The 21,417-nt window shown below is 36.5% G+C and overlaps 1 protein-coding gene across 5 annotated transcripts in view; it reads right to left on the reverse strand.

The window, feature by feature from the left end:
• Positions 1 to 11,451: 11,451 nt before the first annotated feature.
• Epp (Ecdysteroid phosphate phosphatase) overlaps positions 11,452 to 21,417 on the reverse strand; it is a 66,868-nt gene continuing 56,902 nt past the window's right edge. For all 5 annotated transcript variants that reach the window (XM_071691840.1, XM_071691833.1, XM_071691834.1 and 2 more), the window contains one exon: positions 11,452 to 14,047. In XM_071691840.1, coding sequence (XP_071547941.1) covers positions 13,919 to 14,047 — 129 coding nt within the window. In that variant the 3' untranslated portion in view covers positions 11,452 to 13,918. The remainder of the gene's footprint in view (positions 14,048 to 21,417) is intronic.

Below are 21,417 nucleotides of genomic sequence, written 5' to 3' on the forward strand. Positions count from 1 at the left end.
TTTTAATTTCCATATATCCACCCTGGGTAGTTTTCAGTTAACAATGGTAGTTTTCTTCTGAAGTCGTTTACATGCATTTTGAATTATATCATGTCTGTAAATATGCATGGTCAATAGATATATGTATATTGCTACTGAATAGAAATTAAACCTAAAGGCTCTAGATAATGATTACCAGGAGAGAAGATTCCAGTAGATATTACCAGGAAAGAAGATTTTGGTGAAGAGAGAACCTAACAACCCAATCTGCTCTTTGGAAGTCCTATTTTGAATTACTGAAGCACTGATGTGTTTGCATCTAAATCTATACTACCATGAAAATTTGTGACTAGAATATGACATTTTGTTGCAGGAAAAAAAATGTCAATACATGTTAAATTCCTGCAAAAGATGTTCTTTTTCACTTCAGTTTTGCTATCTGTATGGGACATAAATAATGAAAATATGATAACTTAGTAGTTTTTAGTCTATCAAGATTATTAAGATTAACTTTCAGTATTAGGGAAAAGAATGCATGTAATCAGTCCACATTATTCAAAATGCAGAAATGTGCCAGAATTATGCAAACATTTTGACTGTGTCTGTAATTTCTTACCTTTGTCCTGTATATTTCAATCAAAACATTTTATAAGCTGATAATTTTCAATAAAGCTATCAGACAACTTCATCCATCATAACCTTCACTTGAAACATCAAGATTACAGGGAAAGAAACCATCTCTGCCCCACAAAATATTCTCTCTCAAAATATAGAAAAATAAATCATGAATCTGAATACTAAGATCTGAATACAAATAATGCTATTACTACTACTTATTTCAAGAACTGTTCATCCAGTTCAGCTCTTATTCTCGTGGCAATCCTGATTTTGAAAAAATAATAAGTAATCATGAAATGTCATGGTTTGTAAAATATAATAACAATGGACAAATGGCAACAGTTTCTGCATGGCTATAATGAAAATTGTTCATAAGCTTTATTTGGTCACTCTGTCACTATATGATTTGATATTATGGTGCAAAGTAACAAACTTATTTTACCTACCACTAATAAGCTAAAAATTCCTTAATTTTTAAAATAAGATGACTAATGGCACTAGAATATACACTACTGATTTACCTTTGGGTAGATTTCATTTCAATGGAAATGATTATGACCCCCTCACTTTGACATTCAAAGTGTACTACACACTGAAAAAAGTGACACTAAGCCCACATGAGCAATGTACGTGACAAAAAAGAAAAGAATACACATGTAAGTACTTTATACCAGTTATTTGATCCTAAACTAATCTTCAGATACAAACAGTGCTTTGAAAAAGCAGACCTGAAGGAAATAACAGTAATGAATCACTAAAGGAGGCAAAATGCTTTAGAAGCATAGCAGTCGTAGAAACAAACATTAAAATGACTGGAAGTCAAAACAGTCTCAAGTGTCTGGAGGTGAGGAGATAAATACAGGGTGTCCCCCCAAAAAATGTATTCACTTTTTTGACACCCTATAAGTCACTGATTTTTTTTCTTTTTTGAGATCTGAAAAAAAATTGAGTTATAGGGTGTCAAAAAGTGAGTACATTTTTTTTTGGCACAACCTGTATTTTTCATCAGTATTTTTGGCGAGTACACAAACTACATGTTTTCCATAGTTATGAATTATTATGGTGTTTTCACAACCAATATGTATCTCTGTATTTGAACTGATTAGAATCTGGTTTTGCATCTAACCTAGTACAGTTTTCTCTCACTGTAGTGCAATAAAGACCCTCTTTGACATATTACAGTAATGATCTCTCTCAATTCATTTGACAGAGAAACTAATAACACCAAAACATTATTTCCCATGACTAGATTTTTTTTATATCAACCTTTATCGAGTAATTCTAATCTATTGGTTGGGTCACCATATTTTATGTGGAATCACTCTGTAGATAAAAAAATCATGACTTTCCCTTCCCTACCTATATCCACAAGCTGTTCTATTCTTTCAGTGAAACAACTACTGCATGAATCTAATTACCATGTAGAACAGATGTCAAGCAGAATATGGTGGAGATAAGCATTTAAATCATGAGGGCATATGACTTTCCCATTAATGATCTGAGATGGAGATAACACATAAACCTTACCTTTGAAAGGTCATAGGTGCTACTTAGGGATACTATGACATGGTGAAGCAATTGTTCTCAAACTTCATGCATTTATGGTGTAGGAAATGTTACCTGATTCTAGCCATGAAAAGCAGATTCTACCTCAAAGGGCAGTATTTTAGAAAATTTACTATTGGGTTACAGCTAGGTATTCCATTGAAAGGTCTTGGCAATTGAAGGACACTTACTGGTACATCATGAAAAGATCTGTAAGTTGTTGTTATAAAGGTACTTTTACAACAAATAATTACTAGAAAATGATTTCATTTCTATCATTGTTCATGTTCAATCATGTGTTTTTATACAAAGAAAAATCATGATAGTGTTTTGTTTGAATATGCCTTGGGATCCAGGAGAAAGAAAACTACGAACACATATAATGTGTGTTACAGACAGTAACTAAGAACACCAGGGACAGAAGGCTGGAAATCCTCTCCTCGTGTATTATCACTAAAAGTAAGAACAAAAGGAAGACATTGGTAATTACAAAAGGATTAATTATATAAATTTTCATAGTCTTAATGATATTTTTTTCATAGTTTATACCAAAAACTTTACAGACTAACCACGTTTTACTTATCCGTAGAGTTCCTTTTAAACTCCTTTCAGTGCAGGTAATGTGCTATATACATTGCAAATATCATTTCTTTAAACAGCTCAGTTATGAAATTTCTATCGAAAGTATCATTCTTTTTAGTGAACCAAGGATATTAATACTTAAAAAAGTACAGTGCTATTCTGGGACCCAATTCAGCCGTTAAAATGATGAAGTTTATACGTCATTCAAATATATGGGTAATGTTTTTAGAATGCCTTTATGCAGGGATTACAATGATTCAATACTGCACAACCAGATGATTATGGTCAACAAAATTTTCCATGATATACCAAATGAATAGCATGCTTATCTTTAAACATGTTTTGGTGAAATATATCGTAATGACTGAATATTTTTCCTCCCACATGGAAGTTAGCAAAACAAAATTCTGGGACAGAATCTTTAAAATATGACTGAGATGAATATGGATGGAGCATGGATCAGGAGGGATTCCCACTGGTAAGGGGAAGAAAATAGGGAAAGGTGTCTGGCCTATCTTGAGGAGTGGTGGGAATAATGTGTAAGGAATGATGGGGCCAGTGTTTCAGTGTGACATGAGTTAGAGAAGACCAGGGCCCAGTGGAGGTAGGGCCTGCATAAGGTGGCCACAGTACCCAAAGGAGGAGCCACAGGACCTTGGGGCTGAAAGAGGTAGTCTCACAGTGGCATCTCCATGCTATGCTAGCCCTGAACCTACTTTAGACATGTTATCTGGTACTGAAAATGATACAAATAGCTTAAATGGGAGACCTGGATCAGGGTCGACAAGTGTACATTAAAGACGTTATGCAACACAGGTAACAAGGCTGTATCTTTTGTGTGATGGTACCTTGAATGGCCAGCCAAGAACAGGGTCATGTGAAGGGAAGGTGGGTCACAGGATGTGGGGCATGTGTTTAAGACACTAGAAGAGGCTTATGCCAATAAGGAGTCCCTCACTTCACCGGAGACTGAGTGCTATGCTATGCTGATGTAAGGGGACAGAGCCTTAAGAGAGAAAATTCCTTACTTGGCTCTTGCACTGTTCCATCTTTTAGAAAGCCATAACAGAAGAGAGAATTTCCAGCCACCTGGTCTCATCTTCCTTAGTTCCCTCCCTTCTAAGATGCACAGGGAATATGTGGTGGGCAGTAATCTTTCTCCCCATCCCCAGGGATAATACATATATTTATTTATTTATATTTATTATACTTTGTTGCTGTCTCCGGCGTTAGCAAGGTAGCGCAAGGAAACAGACGAAAGAATGGACCAACCCACCCACATACACATGCATATACATACATGTCCACACACGCACATATACATACCTATACATTTCAACGTATACATATATATACACACACAGACATATACATATATACACATGCACATAATTCATACTGTCTGCCTTTATTCATTCCCATCGCCACCCCACCACACATGAAATAACAACCCCCTCCCCCGCATGTGCACGAGGTAGCGCTAGGAAAAGACAACAAAGGCCACATTCGTTCACACTCTAGCTGTCATGTATAATGCACCGAAACCACAGCTCCCTTTCCACATCCAGGCCCCACAGAACTTACCATGGTTTACCCCAGACGCTTCACATGCCTTGGTTCAATCCACTGACATCACTTGGCCCCCAGTGTACCACATCGTTCCAATTCACTCTATTCCTTTCACACCTTTCACCCTGCAGGTTCAGGCCCCAATTGCTCAAAATCTTTTTCACTCCATCCTTCCACCTCCAAATTGGTCTCCCTCTTCTCCTTGTTCCCTCCACCTCTGACACATATATCCTCTTTGTCAATCTTTCCTCACTCATTCTCTCCATGTGACCAAACCATTTCAATACACCCTCTTCTACTCTCTCAACCACACTCTTTTTATTACCACACATCTCTCTTAACCTCTCATTACTTACATGATCAAACCACCTCACGCTGCATACTGTCCTCAAACATCTCATTTCCAACACATCCACCCTCCTTCACACAACCCTATCTATAGCCCACACCTCGCAACCATATAATATTGTTGGAACCACTATTCCTTCAAACATACCCATTTTTGCTTTCCGAGATAATGTTCTTGCCTTCCACACATTCTTCAACCCCCCAGAATTTTCGCTCCCTCCCCCACCCTGTGAGTTACTTTTGCTTCCATATTATATATATATAACATATGTATATGTTATTAGGTACAGTAGGGTTGAGGGTCAAGTCAATTGGGAGGTAATTTTGAATGGAGAAAAACTGGAGGAAGTAAAGTGTTTTAGATATCTGGGAGTGGATCTGGCAGCCGATGGAACCATGGAAGCGGAAGTGGATCATAGGGTGGGGGAGGGGGCGAAAATCCTGGGAGCCTTGAAGAATGTGTGGAAGTCGAGAACGTTATCTCGGAAAGCAAAAATGGGTATGTTTGAAGGAATAGTGGTTCCAACAATGTTGTATGGTTGCGAGGCGTGGGCTATGGATAGAGTTGTGCGCAGGAGGATGGATGTGCTGGAAATGAGATGTTTGAGGACAATGTGTGGTGTGAGGTGGTTTGATCGAGTAAGTAACGTAAGGGTAAGAGAGATGTGTGGAAATAAAAAGAGCATGGTTGAGAGAGCAGAAGAGGGTGTCTTGAAATGGTCTGGGCACATGGAGAGAATGAGTGAGGAAAGATTGACCAAGAGGATATATGTGTCGGAGGTGGAGGGAACGAGGAGAAGTGGGAGACCAAATTGGAGGTGGAAAGATGGAGTGAAAAAGATTTTGTGTGATTGGGGCCTGAACATGCAGGAGGGTGAAAGGAGGGCAAGGAGTAGAGTGAATTGGATCAATGTGGGATACCAGGGTTGACGTGCTGTCAGTGGATTGAATCAGGGCATGTGAAGCGTCTGGGGTAAACCATGGAAAGCTGTGTAGGTATGTATATTTGCGTGTGTGGACGTATGTATATACATGTGTATGGGGGTGGGTTGGGCCATTTCTTTCGTCTGTTTCCTTGCGCTACCTCGCAAACGCGGGAGACAGCGGCAAAACAAAAAAAAAATATATATATATATATATATATATATATATATATATATATATATATATATATAATTATATATATTTTTTTTTTTTTTTTTTTTTTTATATATGGTGAGGTAGTGAAAGCTTTGCAGAAGATGAAAGCCGGCAAGGTGGCGGGTTTGGATGGTACTGCAGAGGAATTTATTAAAAAAGGGGGTGACTGTGTTGTTAATTGGTTGGTAAGGATATTCAATGTATGAATGGTTCATGGTGAAGTGCCTGAGGAATGGCAGAATGCATGCATAGTGCCATTGTACAAAGGTAAAAGGAATAAAGGTGAGAGTTCAAATTACAGAGGTATGAGTTTGTTGAGTATTCCTGGGAAATTACATGGGAGGGTAGTGATTGAGAGGGTGAAGGCATGTACAGAGCATCAGATTGAGGAAGAGCAGTGTGGTTTCAGAAGTGGTAGAGGATGTGTGGATCAGGTGTTTGCTTTGAAGAATGTATGTGAGAAATACCTAGAAGAACAGATGGATTTGTATGTAGCATTTATGGATCTGGAGAAGGCATATGATAGAGTTGATAGAGATGCTTTGTGGAAGGTATTAAGAGTATATGGTGTGGGAGGCAAGTTGCTAGAAGTGAAAAGTTTTTATCAAGGATGTGAGGCATGTGTACGAGTAGGAAGAGAGGAAAGTGATTGGTTCCATGTGAATGTCAGTTTGTGGCAGGGGTGCATGATGTCTCCATGGTTGTTTCATTTGTTTATGGATGGGGTTGTTAGGGAGGTGAATGCAAGAGTTTTGGATAGAGGGCTGATGAGAGGGTGGATGAGAGGGCTTGGGAAGTGAGTCTGTGGTTGTTCGCTGATGATAGAGCACTGATTCGGAAGAGAAACTGCAGAAGCTAGTGACTGAGTTTTGGTAGAGTGTATGAAAGAAGAAAACTGAGAGTAAATGTGAATAAGAGCAGTTTATTAGGTACAGTAGGGTTGAGGGACAAGTTAATTGGGAGGTAAGTTTGAATTGAGAAAAACTGGAGGATGTGAAGTGTTTTAGATATCTGGGAGTGGCTTTAGCAGCAGATGGAACCATGGAAGTGGAAGTGAGTCACAGAGTGGGGAGGGGGTGAAAGTTCTGGGAGCAATGAAGAATGTGTGGAAAGCGAGAACATTATCTCGGAGAGGAAAAATGGGTATGTTTGAAGGAAGTGGTTCCAACAATGCTATATGGTTGTGAGGCGTGGGCTATAGATAGGGTTGTGCAGAGGAGGGTGGATGTGTTGGAAATGAAATGTTTGAGGACAATATATGTGGTGTGAGGTGGTTTGATCGAGTAAGTGATGAAAGGGTAAGAGAGATGTATTGTAATAAAAAGAGTGTGGTTGAGAAAGCAGGAGAGGGTGTATTGAAATGATTTGGTCACATGGAGAGACTGAGTGAGGAAAGATTGACAAAGAGGATATATGTGTCAGAGGTGGAGGGAATGAGAAGTGGGAGACCAAATTGGAAGTGGAAGAATGGAGTGAAAAAGATTTTGAGTGATAGGGGCCTGAATATACATGAGGGTGAAAGGTGTGCAAGGGATAAAGTGAATTGGAACGATGTGGTACATAGGGGTCGATGTGCTGTCAATGGACTGAACCAGGGCATGTGAAGTGGCTGGGGTAAACCATAGGGCCTGGATGTGGAAAGATAGCTGTGGTTTCAGTGCATTACACATGACAGCAAGAGAAAGAGTGTGAACAAATGTGGCCTTTGTTGTCTTTTCCTAGCGCTACCTTGTGTGCATGTGTGGGGGGGATGGGGTGCCATTTCATGTGTGGCAGGGTGGCGACGGGAATGAATGAATGCAGCAAGTATGAATATGTGCATGTGTATATATGTATATGTCTGTGTATGTATATGTATGTATACTTTGAAATGTATAGGTATGTATATGAGCGTGTCTGGGCATTTATGTATATACATGTGTATGTGGGTGGGTTGTGCCATTCTTTTGTCTGTTTCCTTGCGCTACCTTGCAAACGCGGGAGACAGCGACAAAGCAAAATTAAAAAGAAATATATATATATATATATATATATATATATATATATATATATATATATATATATATATATATATATATATATGTGTGTGTGTGTGTGTCAGAGGTGGAGGGAACGAAGAGAAGTGGGAGACCAAACTGGAGGTGGAAAGATGGAGTGAAAAAGATTTTGAGTGATCGGGGCCTGAACATGCAGGAGGGTGAAAGGCGTGCAAGGAATACAGTGAATTGGAACAATGTGGTATAACGAGATCAACGTGCTGTCGATGGATTGAACCAGGGCATGTGAAGCGTTTGGGGTAAACAATGGAAAGTTCTGTGGGGCCTGGATGTGGAAAGGGAGCTGTGGTTTCGGTGCATTATTACATGACAGCTAGAGACTGAGTGTGAACGAATGGGGCCTTTGTTGTCTTTTCCTAGCGCTACCTCGCACACATGAGGGGGGAGGGTGTTGTTATTCCACGTGTAGCGGGGTGGCGATGGGAATGAATAAAGGCAGACAGAATGAATTATGTACATGGGTATATATGTATATGTCTGTGTGTGTATATATATGTATATACTGAGATGTATAGGTAAGTATATGTGCTGTGTGTGGACGTGTATGTATATATATATATATATATAATATATATATATATATATATATATATATATATATATATATATATATATATATATATATATAATATATATATATATATATATATATATATATATATATATATAATATACCTCGCAAAAGCGGGAGACAGCGACAAAGCAAAATAAATATATAAAAATAAATATATATATATATATATATATATATATATATATATATATATATATATATATATATATATATATATATACAAACAATTTCTGAGATTGCCTTGATAAGGGCATTCAGTTGCCTGTGCCATCTCAGCTAACATGAAAAAATATGAAATCAGATATTGGGTACAGTGCAGTTTATAATGAAACATTTCTTAACAATTTCTTTTTCAAATTTTTCACAGATAACCTATGGCCCTGCAAAAGATCTACACTCAGAATAATTGGTACACCTTAAACTAAACAGTAAACTATGTTTGTTCAAGAGGAAAGGAAAGATTACAAAGCAAAAGAGGAATATATCAATGAAATAGAAGTAAATATATTACTCTATATATGACGAGATAATACTTTTATGATATAATAAAAAGGATACATGAGCAATGAGGATACATTGAATAATATAATACAAAATAAAAAATACGGTGGGTAAAGACAGGAGAATAATGCCAAGTGATGAGAATTCCTTCATCAACATTAATTGCATTCCTTGCATTGTCAGGTGAATCATGTAGAATGCCTATGAATCAATTTGTATTCCTTATTTGCATCTATTACCTATCAACATGATGTCCTTTCTCAATTACATCAGGTGGACAAAATGTATGCAGGCATACACTTTCTGTGAATCATATTAATACAAACTGAATCCCCAAAACCCAGTTCTACAGGATGGCAAAGAGTTGGGATACCCAATTCCCTAAGGGTAATTTAATACACTGCTCTCTCTCTATATATATATATTCTTCATACATATTTGTCTTATCCCGCATTAGCGAGGTAGCATTAAGAACAGAGGAGTGAGCCTTTGAGGGTATATCCTCGCTTGGCCAACCTCTCTGTTCCTTCTTTTGGAAAATTATAAATGGGAGGGAAGGATTTCCGCTCCCTCCCCTTTTAGTCGCCTTCTATGACACACAGGGAATGTGTGAGAAGCATTCTTTCTCCCCTATCCCCAGGGATAATATTCTTTTTTTTTTTTTTTTGCTTTGTCGCTGTCTCCCGCATTTGTGAGGTAGCGCAAGGAAACAGACGAAAGAAATGGCCCAACCCACCCCCATACACATGTATATACATACGTCCACACACGCAAATATACATACCTACACAGCTTTCCATGGTTTACCCCAGACGCCTCACATGCCCCGATTCAATCCACTGACAGCACGTCAACCCCGGTATACCACATCGCTCCAATTCACTCTATTCCTTGCCCTCCTTTCACCCTCCTGCATGTTCAGGCCCCGATCACACAAAATCTTTTTCACTCCATCTTTCCACCTCCAATTTGGTCTCCCTCTTCTCCTCGTTCCCTCCACCTCCGACACATATATCCTCTTGGTCAATCTTTCCTCACTCATTCTCTCCATGTGACCAAACCATTTCAAAACACCCTCTTCTGCTCTCTCAACCACGCTCTTTTTATTTCCACACATCTCTCTTACCCTTACGTTACTTACTCGATCAAACCACCTCACACCACACATTGTCCTCAAATATCTCATTTCCAGCACATCCATCCTCCTGCACACAACTCTATCCATAGTCCACGTCTCGCAACCATACAACATTGTTGGAACCACTATTCCTTCAAACATACCCATTTTTGCTTTCCGAGATAATGTTCTCGACTTCCACACATTCTTGAAGGCTCCCAGAATTTTCGCCCCCTCCCCTACCCTATGATCCACTTCCACTTCCATGTTTCCATCCGCTGCCAGATCCACTCCCAGATATCTAAAACACTTCACTTCCTCCAATTTTTCTCCATTCAAACTCACCTCCCAATTGACTTGACCCTCAACCCTACTGTACCTAATAACCTTGCTCTTATTCACATTTACTCTTAACTTTCTTCTTTCACACACTTTACCAAACTCAGTCACCAGCTTCTGCAGTTTCTCACATGAATCAGCCACCAGCGCTGTATCATCAGCGAACAACAACTGACTCACTTCCCAAGCTCTCTCATCCCCAACAGACTTCATACTTGCCCCTCTTTCCAAAACTCTTGCATTCACCTCCCTAACAACCCCATCCATAAACAAATTAAACAACCATGGAGACATCACACACCCCTGCCGCAAACCTACATTCACTGAGAACCAATCACTTTCCTCTCTTCCTACACGTACACATGCCTTACACATATATATATATATATATATATATATATATATATATATATATATATATATATATATATATATATATATATATATATATATATTTTATTTATTTCATTATACTTTGTCACTGTCTCCCGCATTAGCGAGGTAGTGCAAGGAAAGAGATGAAAGAATGGCCTAACCCACCCAAATACACATGTCCACACACACACACACACACATATATATATATATATATTTTTTTTTTGCTTTGTCGCTGTCTCCCGCGTTTGCGAGGTAGTGCAAGGAAACAGACGAAAGAAATGGCCCAACCCACCCCCATACACATGCCTTGATTCAATCCACTGACAGCACGTCAACCCCGGTATATATATATATATATATATATAAATATATAAATATATAAATAGAGTGAATTGGAGCGATGTGGTATACAGGGGTTGACGTGCTGTCAGTGGATTGAATCAAGGCATGTGAAGCGTCTGGGGTAAACCATGGAAAGCTGTGTAGGTATGTATATTTGCGTGTGTGGACGTGTGTATGTACATGTGTATGGGGGGGGGGGTTTGGGCCATTTCTTTCGTCTGTTTCCTTGCGCTACCTCGCAAACGCGGGAGACAGCGACAAAGTATAAAAAAAAAAAAAAAAAAAAAAAAAAAAAAAATAAATATATATAAATATATATATATATATATATATATATATATATATATATATTTTTGAAGGAATAGTGGTTCCAACAATGTTGTATGGTTGCGAGGCGTGGGCTATGGATAGAGTTGTGCGCAGGAGGATGGATGTGCTGGAAATGAGATGTTTGAGGACAATGTGTGGTGTGAGGTGGTTTGATCGAGTAAGTGACGTAAGGGTAAGAGAGATGTGTGGAAATAAAAAGAGCGTGGTTGAGAGAGCAGAAGAGGGTGTTTTGAAATGGTTTGGGCACATGGAGAGAATGAGTGAGGAAAGATTGACCAAGAGGATATATGTGTCGGAGGTGGACGGAACGAGGAGAAGTGGGAGACCAAATTGGAGGTGGAAAGATGGAGTGAAAAAGATTTTGTGTGATCGGGGCCTGAACATGCAGGAGGGTGAAAGGAGGGCAAGGAATAGAGTGAATTGGATCGATGTGGTATACCGGGGTTGACGTGCTGTCAGTGGATTGAATCAGGACATGTGAAGCGTCTGGGGTAAACCATGGAAAGCTGTGTAGGTATGTATATTTGCGTGTGTGGACGTATGTATACACATGTGTATGGGGGTGTGTTGGGCCATTTCTTTCATCTGTTTCCTTGCGCTACCTCGCAAACGCGGGAGACAGCGGCAAAAAAAAAAAAAAAAAAAAAAAATCATTATACTTAATTGCCATCTCCTGCGATAGCGAGGTAGCATAAGGAAACAGATGAAAGAATGGCACAACCCACCCACATACACATGGATATACATAAACGCCCACACACGCACATATACATACCTATACATTTCAACATATACATACATATACGTACACAGACACATACATATATACACATGTACATATTTATACTTGCTGCCTTCATCCATTCCCATCGCCACTCTGCCACACATGAAATAGCATCCCCCCTATATAAATATCTCCCTCATATCATTTATCATCATAAGTAGCATCTATATACATGCATAGTATATAAACATAGTAGAGTATGATATATGATTATGTGCCCCATTACTCTAAAGAAAAGTAAAATTTTAATATCATCTTATACTGGAGTCTGATTGACAGAACTACTTTTAAACACTTCAAATTCTACAGGTCCATTTAAAACAAGAGTTATCGAAGCAGACTGGAATGATCTACCAAAACTATAAAAGTAATCCTTATGTTGAATGTCGCTGAAATGATTTCTTAATATATATAACAATCATAAGGAAATCCTTCTTAAAAATCTTACAGGATTGGGATTTTTATAATACATTAAAAATAGAAATTCTGCATTCAAATGTATAAAGTAATACATAAGCCTAATTTGTTACAACAAGGCTGTTTATAAAAATATAATATCTCTATATCTCTAACATGTAACCTTTTCCCACGTCTATGGTAGGGTGGTGCAAGAAGAATCTTTCTCAAACATTTCAACAACTGACCATCTCCAAAACTTTTAGTGTTGAAGATTCAACAGTTATGCTTGAAACATTTGCTGCAGAATTCTGAATGATTATTTGGTTATCAAAGAAGTGAAGCAGATGTCACTACGATGTATGAAAGCGAAAAGAGTGAGTGTTGTCTTTGCATGAATACAGAAATTGTCAAGATAAGCCAGGGTTGCAGGGAAAGACAGGAGCAGGCAGAATTAATGGCAAACATTAAAAGTCAAAATTTAAACTGGTAACCACTGAGAGTATTTTTCACACTACTTAGTAAGTTCCAATGATGGGTGTGGCTAAGGCGAAGAACCAACAATGAGAGAAAGAATACGAAATAAAATTTCTCTCAAGATGGCTCTTCTGTGGTGACTCAAGACAACCAACCTATTATCTATCATAAATATCATTTTTAAAATTTCAATGGATTTACAAGCACAACACTCAAATTTATCCAGATATCAAATGAAAAACAGGATTTTGATATTTCAAGACTGGGATAAGTTACTACATATGAGCAACAAGATTAGAACTTCCATAAAAACACACAAACAAAACCTCTGAGTAATTCTGGGACTGTTTTGAGATGTTTTCAAGACAGAAAATCTTTAAACCTACATTACAGTTATGAATTTGAAAACATCAATATAGCAAAGCCATAACAGTCAAGAGGCTGTAACAAATACCTGAAAAAAATGCGTTGCAAAAACATTTGTCTTAAAATGGATTCAAAGATATTCTCCCAAATATTCGACACAAATTAAATGAAGTATCACCAGGTCTACACATCATAACAAAGATGCTGTCTGTTTATCACCTAATACCAATGTCCTACATATATGGGATAATTTCACTCTATTTGTATGTCCACTACCTAGCATGTGTTAGTCAATACAGTGTGTGATATATCAGCATCTACTTGTACAATAAATTTCACAGTCACATGAACCAAATGAAAACTGTATACCAAGTACCTGTACCTGAAAAATGCATGAATTGCAAAATCACAACAAATAAAGTTTTTTACTTTGGATCACAGCACACCTCATACTGGGAAGGTAGGGACGGAGACAGCTATGGAACAAGGATCCTCCAATCATACCGCATATTAGCAGAATGGGTGACAGGTGGGAATGGTGGCTCCTCCAGAGACCAAGTGCCTGTGGACTCTTGGGCAGCAAAAGCAAATGAGCAGTAGGGGATCTGTTGGGAGGTTAAGGTTGAAGTTAATTGGCAAAAGATTATAAGCAACACAAGACAACTGTTATATCTGGTAAATATACTAGAGCTTTAAAATATCACATTTGATTTAGGGGTAAGATGGCCTTGTTTAATAACTTAAAAAAGAAAAAAAACTGACTGAATTTACTCCCATTAAAATCCAATATTTACATCACAAAAGAATATAAAAACATTTAAATTATATGGAATCTAGTACTGGTCAGCAGAACCATATCATTCCATGTGGTTTCTTTAAGTAAATTACAAAGATGAGTGAGATTTCTATTCACTGTGGGCCTTTGCAACAGTTCATATGCAAAAGGATTAAAACAAAAATAAGTACTATATTTACTAGAACAGTTCAGTTTTCACTAAGAATGGCATTATACTATTTTCTTATCATGAGAAATTATGCAAGTTGCCCTACCTTATTTCAACATTACAGTACACTTTAAACCTCATCTGGTTGAAAAAGTCATAAAGGCCCATCATGGGTGAACATCATTAACCTGTGTCCTTACACGACTGTTGTTCCACTATTTCATGACTTCACATATCGTACTTCATATAAACTTTTTGGCCTTAGTATATTTCTTTCCAGATGCAGTACCTAACTATAGGTACCTGTGACAAGATTTTACCATGAGGCAGAACTAGCATATAGCTATTACTACATATGCTGCTTGCTTCACAAGATATTCTATGCTGCCACACGTAGTGTTTTGCTGTCAACCTTAGGTTTCTCTAAGGCTGTTTTCAAAAATTCATAAAGTTTTTGCTAAAAGATTCAGTAATCACACTCTGTAAGTTTTTATGCACAAAAGATTAAGAAGTCCCTCCATCTTTTTTCATGGGCTTTTGAGTACTAATTTTTATTTTCTTGGCACCTTTATAATACATTGTATAGAATTCTTATAGACTTTTTGGTTTCTTCCATACTGTGAAGTGTTTATCCTAGTATAACATTTTAAATAACTTTAACTGATTGCATTATATTATTCAACATATACATTTCTTCCCTCTAAAAAGTGTTTCTGAAGAATTCTCTGTAGTTTAATAATCTTGCCTTGCTAGACATAGAACTCAGAAGTATTCAATTTTGCTTCTAACAAACATATACAGTGAACACGTTCATCCCCAGATTTCTACGTCTTATGGTGACAGTTCTTATCACAGCACTCATCATCTGACTTGCTCATATGATTTTCTCAATGTAAATCTTAATCCTCTTTTGCATATATGATAACTCTTAAGAGATTTAACATTTTCTTGACTCAATCTTTTCATGCTGGACTCCTGTAGGTGTCACTGTTTTATTGTTACTCATACCATGACTTTTGCATGAGATTTCCATCACTGAACTTAATCAAGTTCTCCTCTGTCCATTCTCATATCATATCTAAATCTTTTGCATTATCTCTTTGTCTTTTTCTGAATGTATATGCAATAACTCTGGTATCATTTGCATAGCATCTTCCCATACTTTCCTTTAACTCCTTGCCTATGTTTGATATTATCATAAACGGTATTGAAGCCCGTACTGTTCCTTCTAGCACACCTGATAAAACATCTGAAACCGACACATAACTGACTTTTGTATAAAAAAAAGTACGTTTAAATTCCCACCTTAAATTCTTTATGCATTTAAGCATATCTTTTCATGCGTTTGTCTAACTAGTACAATGATGATGATTACTTTATCAATTTCACATCAAGTTGATGTTCATCTTAGAGCTATCATTTTATGGTTCTCTTCGTTTCCTTTTCCCTTTCATATTTCCTCAATATCTGAGTCTGTCTTACAGTGTATCTAACTTCTTGTCCCTCTTTCACTATCTCCAAACAACAACCCTACCCATCTCTCCTCTCTTTCTAGCGAAATAAACATCATATACACGTACTACCATTCATTCCACTTATGGTTTCCTGTGAGTAAATTCTAACTAGCTGATAGGCTTAATGGTTTACAACAGGTGAGTACCTCATACAGGGTGCTTACTTATGGAAGCTTTCAGTTCCTAGTTTCTTTGATTTTAACAGTTTGACAGTTTATTCTTTTCAGTTGGTCTCTCTCTCATTTTCACATTTCAAACTATGTTTTTGACCAAGTAACCTTCTTGAAGAGTATTGGTTGCCATTCAATATGCCTTTTCCTCTCTAAGGTTAATACTGTGAATATACAGTAACACTTCATTGGTTGCCAATCAATATGCCTTTTCCTCTCTAAGGTTAATACTGTGAATATACAGTAACAATGTTATGGGCAAAAATACATAATTCACAATTTGCTACTGTACCAGTGCTAGGACAAACAACTCACATCTCATTTTCTGTACTGTGGTTCTAAACTTCCTTTCTATTCTTTGCTTAAATTTTGAGGGTCAAGAATAGCAATGAACACTGCTTTACACTGCTCTGGTGAACATTCAAACTTTCAACTCCTGAATTATTATTCATCTACAGGTTTTTGTTGAGAAAAAAAAGTTATAGACCCACTAAAACCATGCCGAAGACTGGTTCAGCATGTTTAGTACCATAATTTCAATGCTAAGTTAATATGACAAGATTTAGTTTGGAGTAAAATCATTGTTTGGAAGAATTTTTTGTTTTACTGATATACTTAATAAAGATGGACAATTATAATGTTAAGGTGGTGCTTATGATGACCATTCCACTCCATCCATCATTAAAAATAGTAAAGGAACACATCCTATTTTCTATGTCAGATGTAAATGCAACTTGTCTCTGTAAAAAAAAAATTCTTGTTAATAAAAGTAATAAACACTGGTTAAACATCAACATTCCACGTGAGGAAACATCCCTAAAACAATTAATCAGTATTAGTTAATTAAAAGGTCATTCCATAGAAACATTAAGAAAGGAAAAGGCAAACAAAATATAGCAAATAGCATGCTTTGTTTTCCTAAAATTATTAAAAGAAATACTCCTCATCTATTACTGTGAAAGATGTAAAGTGGCTTTCACTGTGAAAAAGATGTCATATATTTTTCTTTTTTATCTAATAGCCTAAATTTAGATTTCAAATATGGGTAATTACATGAAATGTTGCAACAGACTTCTCAGTTGTTATTGTTACTGGTTAGAATCTGTAAAATAATGGCAAATTCAACTCAGTACTGTATTGATTCATTATGGTCATGCACTGGTAGAAAGCACTGCATAATTTGAACCATCACTTGGAAATCATTTTCAAACAAAACCAGTTCTGAACTATCAATAACAATGTTTGATAATAACATTAAATTTCAATTTCTGTCCAAATTCCATATAATCGAAATTTATTTCCATCAAGTAGTTATACCTGTAACTGATACTGTGATTTAATTCTTTATGATTAAAATGATGTGCAACGATTTCTCAAAAAACTGATAGATACCTTGTTACAGATGATGCTCCTAAGACTGATAAAAGCACACTTACTTAAACATCAGCAAAGCCTAAGCCCATAAAGGACACACACATTTCTGTCTCATCGTGAAAACAGATAGTGTACTACAGAAAAGGAAAGTCTTAATGGAGGCACCCTCAAATAACAGTACATTTTCCATTATCTTAAAGAATTACATATAATTAGTAAACTGTATTTCAGAAGAAACAGACATTTATGTTCACTGATATTCTTTGTTGTCTGTCTTTACCAATCATCAATATCATTATGCTTAGCCTACACTACAGCATCTTGAGAGCAAAAACAAACTTTGAGAAGAGATTCCTTTTTTAACCTAAACTCAGCAAACCAAGGATACAGTCACTTTAACCCTAGGTCCTAGCTTGTCTAGATTTAAAGTGAAATGGCAAATTTTCCACTAATATTCCATGAATGTTATACATTACTTGTTATAAATCAAAGTCAAATTCACTACTATAAAAATCACATAATGGTCGCTAGCATTTTGTATATCATGGTAACTCATTCTGGAAAAACATCTACAGCCACTAATTAAAAGACGCACCAATAACCTTTAATGGTGGAATCAAGACACTTCTATGAAAAAGGAATACAAACAAAAGAAACTAAGTTAATCTGACCTTTAACCTGATCTGCTGAATTAAAAATTTCATATCATTGTTCCATTTGGGTGACCTCAGACAAGGCATCACTTGCCTGTATCACTGATTGACGCTGTTGCCATGACAAAGACTTTTCATCTCTGCATATGCCTATAACCCTGTCGTGTTACACAAATGTGTAGCTGGCTTTTTCAGTGGCTGTTACATTAGTATGACTGAGTGGCTGCTGGCTTAACGACAACTAAAAGTCATAAAAAATGAAAAGTGCCACTATAGGTAAATCAGAATTAGCTGAATCAATCAACAATAATCAAATTTCTGTATAATGCTAATCACACACACCATTCTCACCACTTTTATGGGGCTCCTACAGCTTCAAGGCTGTGGTATAAACAGCAGCATGGAAATGATCAACTTCTTTGGAGTGAGGAGTTCCATCAGGAGACTGTACCCCTATTTGTCTTCTGACGACAATACAACCTCATCAACGAAGACTTTTCACTTGGAATGACCCAATGTAAACAGAGTCCAGTAACACCCTCAGTACCTATGATACAGTTAATACACGTGCTCATCTCAAGCCTACATTCTATCAAAGCAGCAACTGACTAAGCACTTGCTAAATCATGAGAAAACACCATAAATTTACTATTGCACCAGAAGAATGTCTTTGGCAGATTAAGAAGGCAACAAGTCATCTTATGCCATCTGTTCATTGCCATCCAGATGAAAAATATTCTTTCTACATTTTGTAGAGATGCCTAAATACCATTATGTTGTCATTAATGAGACACAAATAATGAATCATGTAAGAGGTATATCAAGAGCATTTTCACATCTATTCCACATTCAAAAGTGTGTGAATGTGGGTCTTAGAGTATGAGCATCACTGGTATGCTGTTAGGTTCAGTTTAGAGCCACTACAAATAAGAGAAATAATAATGTTCATAAAAATGCTTTGCCTCTGCAATGTTTCATTTCAAACTTGAAATTCCAATGAATATTTTTGATAGATGAAACAACTTTTTTGTAATGACTGTCTTCACTTGCTTTTCATCTACCTTACTTCCTGAATTCTTAATGAAATCTCTTCCAGATATATCACTGCTGATAACTTGAAACGTTTCTTACTGCACTAAAGTACACGGGGAAAGAGGAAGCCAGATTTCATATGGAATACACTCTTTTATTTTTCCTTACAGTCATTTAATAGATGAAGTTAAATATACTAAAAATTTCTTGTGAACTTGATCAACACTGTAATCATAAAAGTGAAACTTTGTATTCAACTGGCTTTTTTGTGGTAGATCCACAGAAAGCAATCAGTGGATGGGGCACATTTAAAATCACAATTTAATGTCTCAGCCTGAAATCTTAGATCATTAAAATCTTCACATTGACAATACTGAAATGTAAGTCTAGCCAAATTTCTATTATGAAAACAAAACAAAACAAAAAAAGGGACCATTTCTAACTAACCTTTGATAAATAAGAATATGAAAGATTATCACACAATTTTGCTGGCATTGCTATGCACTAGTGACAAAACTAGTTATGTCATAATTCTGTCATGAATAAAAATATTTGCATACTGAACTGATAAATGCAAAATTGAATAATGAAAAGCTAAAAATGAAAATTCATCTAATATCTCTTAAGAAAAAAACTAGAGGCTTCCAACAATAATGATATTATCAAAAGCAAACCAATATAAAAAGAGCTCACAGGCAAGTCCAGTAGTGTGATGATGTCCAAGTAAAAACGGTGAAGTTTTATAGTATAAGACTTAAACTGAACAAACTATCTTGATGAAAGGCAGCACAGATCCCATAAAATGTGAAGTCTCTTTCCTGACAACTAGCCTACTGAGAGACTCCCCCTAAAAAACTACCTTGCCTTACAAGCACCAGTTCCACATAACATGGGTTAAGCTAATCTGCAACTTAATTCCAGCTTCTAAAGAAGCTCATCCAAATGTAAACAACAAACTATGAGGCTCCTAGATTTGGAACGTCTGTCCAAGACATCAGCTAGCATGAAGGGTCATCAAATTAGAATTTTATTCCTACTGACTGTAATCTGTCAAAATACAATGTTCTTATCTTTTATACGTGCATTCTCACCTGAGTGAGTTAACATTAGGAACCAAGCCTTCATGGAAAATCCTCACTTTGTCCCCTTGTGTTTCCACTTTCAGAAAGTGATAACACAGGGGAGGATTTCCATGTCTCTGCTTCTGCCCCTCTAAGATAGTTGCCAACTACAACATATACCCATCACCTGGGATACAGATTTTTGAAATAAGAGAGCTCTGAAATAAAGTAATATATGGTAAATCTGTTTTCATAAGGGAAGGCAGCTACTGCTTCACAAAATCACAGTATTCAAAGCCTAAAGTCCTAGAAATTATACAATATGCAAATTCAACATGATATGGACATGCATCCACACAAAAATTTATTGATAATACATGAGAACAGCTATAAATAAACATTCTGAAAACACATAAGCCATTTTAAACAAGGAAATTGGAGAAATGTTTTAATAGCCCATCTTAAGTTATAACATCCAAGTTCATCAAAATTTGGGATAACTCTTGATTTGCATTTACCACCATAGGGAAACTGGTAGATAGACACTAACCAGCCTATTTGGTACTGCAGCATACTAGATAAGCAGCATACCCTTGTCTCTAGGGTGTATACTAACTAATCACATGGCTAATAATTGTAGACAGAGCAGGAAAGATCAATCCAATAGTCTACATTTAATCTAAAAAAATTTCTTAACACCATCGCAAAACATACTGTAACTATTGAATTATTGGTATATAAAACATAGCCAAAAATTAGTCAAGGAGAACATTGCAATCTCATTCTTTTATTTCTATTCTCAAATATGAAAATATAATAATAGTTTCTCTGCTTCATAATCTGTCAAAATAAGACTTGTGTATCCCAAATATTCCAGCACAAATCCATCAGAAACTATGAATTTCCAGATAATAAATCACTTGAAAGAAAGACTCATATTAAAAGGCTTTCTCTAAATGTGTCAAACTACAAGACTTAGCTCTCAAGAAAATTACTGGAAATAAAACACTACTCATATATGACTTTACAGAATTACTTAACATCCCAATCAACCATTTTACTGTGGGTAGACTGTATGTGAATTGGCAGTTTCTTTCTATTCATTATGGCCAGTGTGTGTACTGTTAAAATTCTTGAATCAGCCACCTCTGCTAAGAGGCAAAATGTATAGTCATTCATAATTGTAGAGGCACCATTGATACCAGATAGTAGAGCCTAATTTTCATC

This window comes from Panulirus ornatus, chromosome 51 (genome assembly GCF_036320965.1).
Source record: "Panulirus ornatus isolate Po-2019 chromosome 51, ASM3632096v1, whole genome shotgun sequence".
NCBI lineage: Eukaryota > Metazoa > Arthropoda > Malacostraca > Decapoda > Palinuridae > Panulirus > Panulirus ornatus.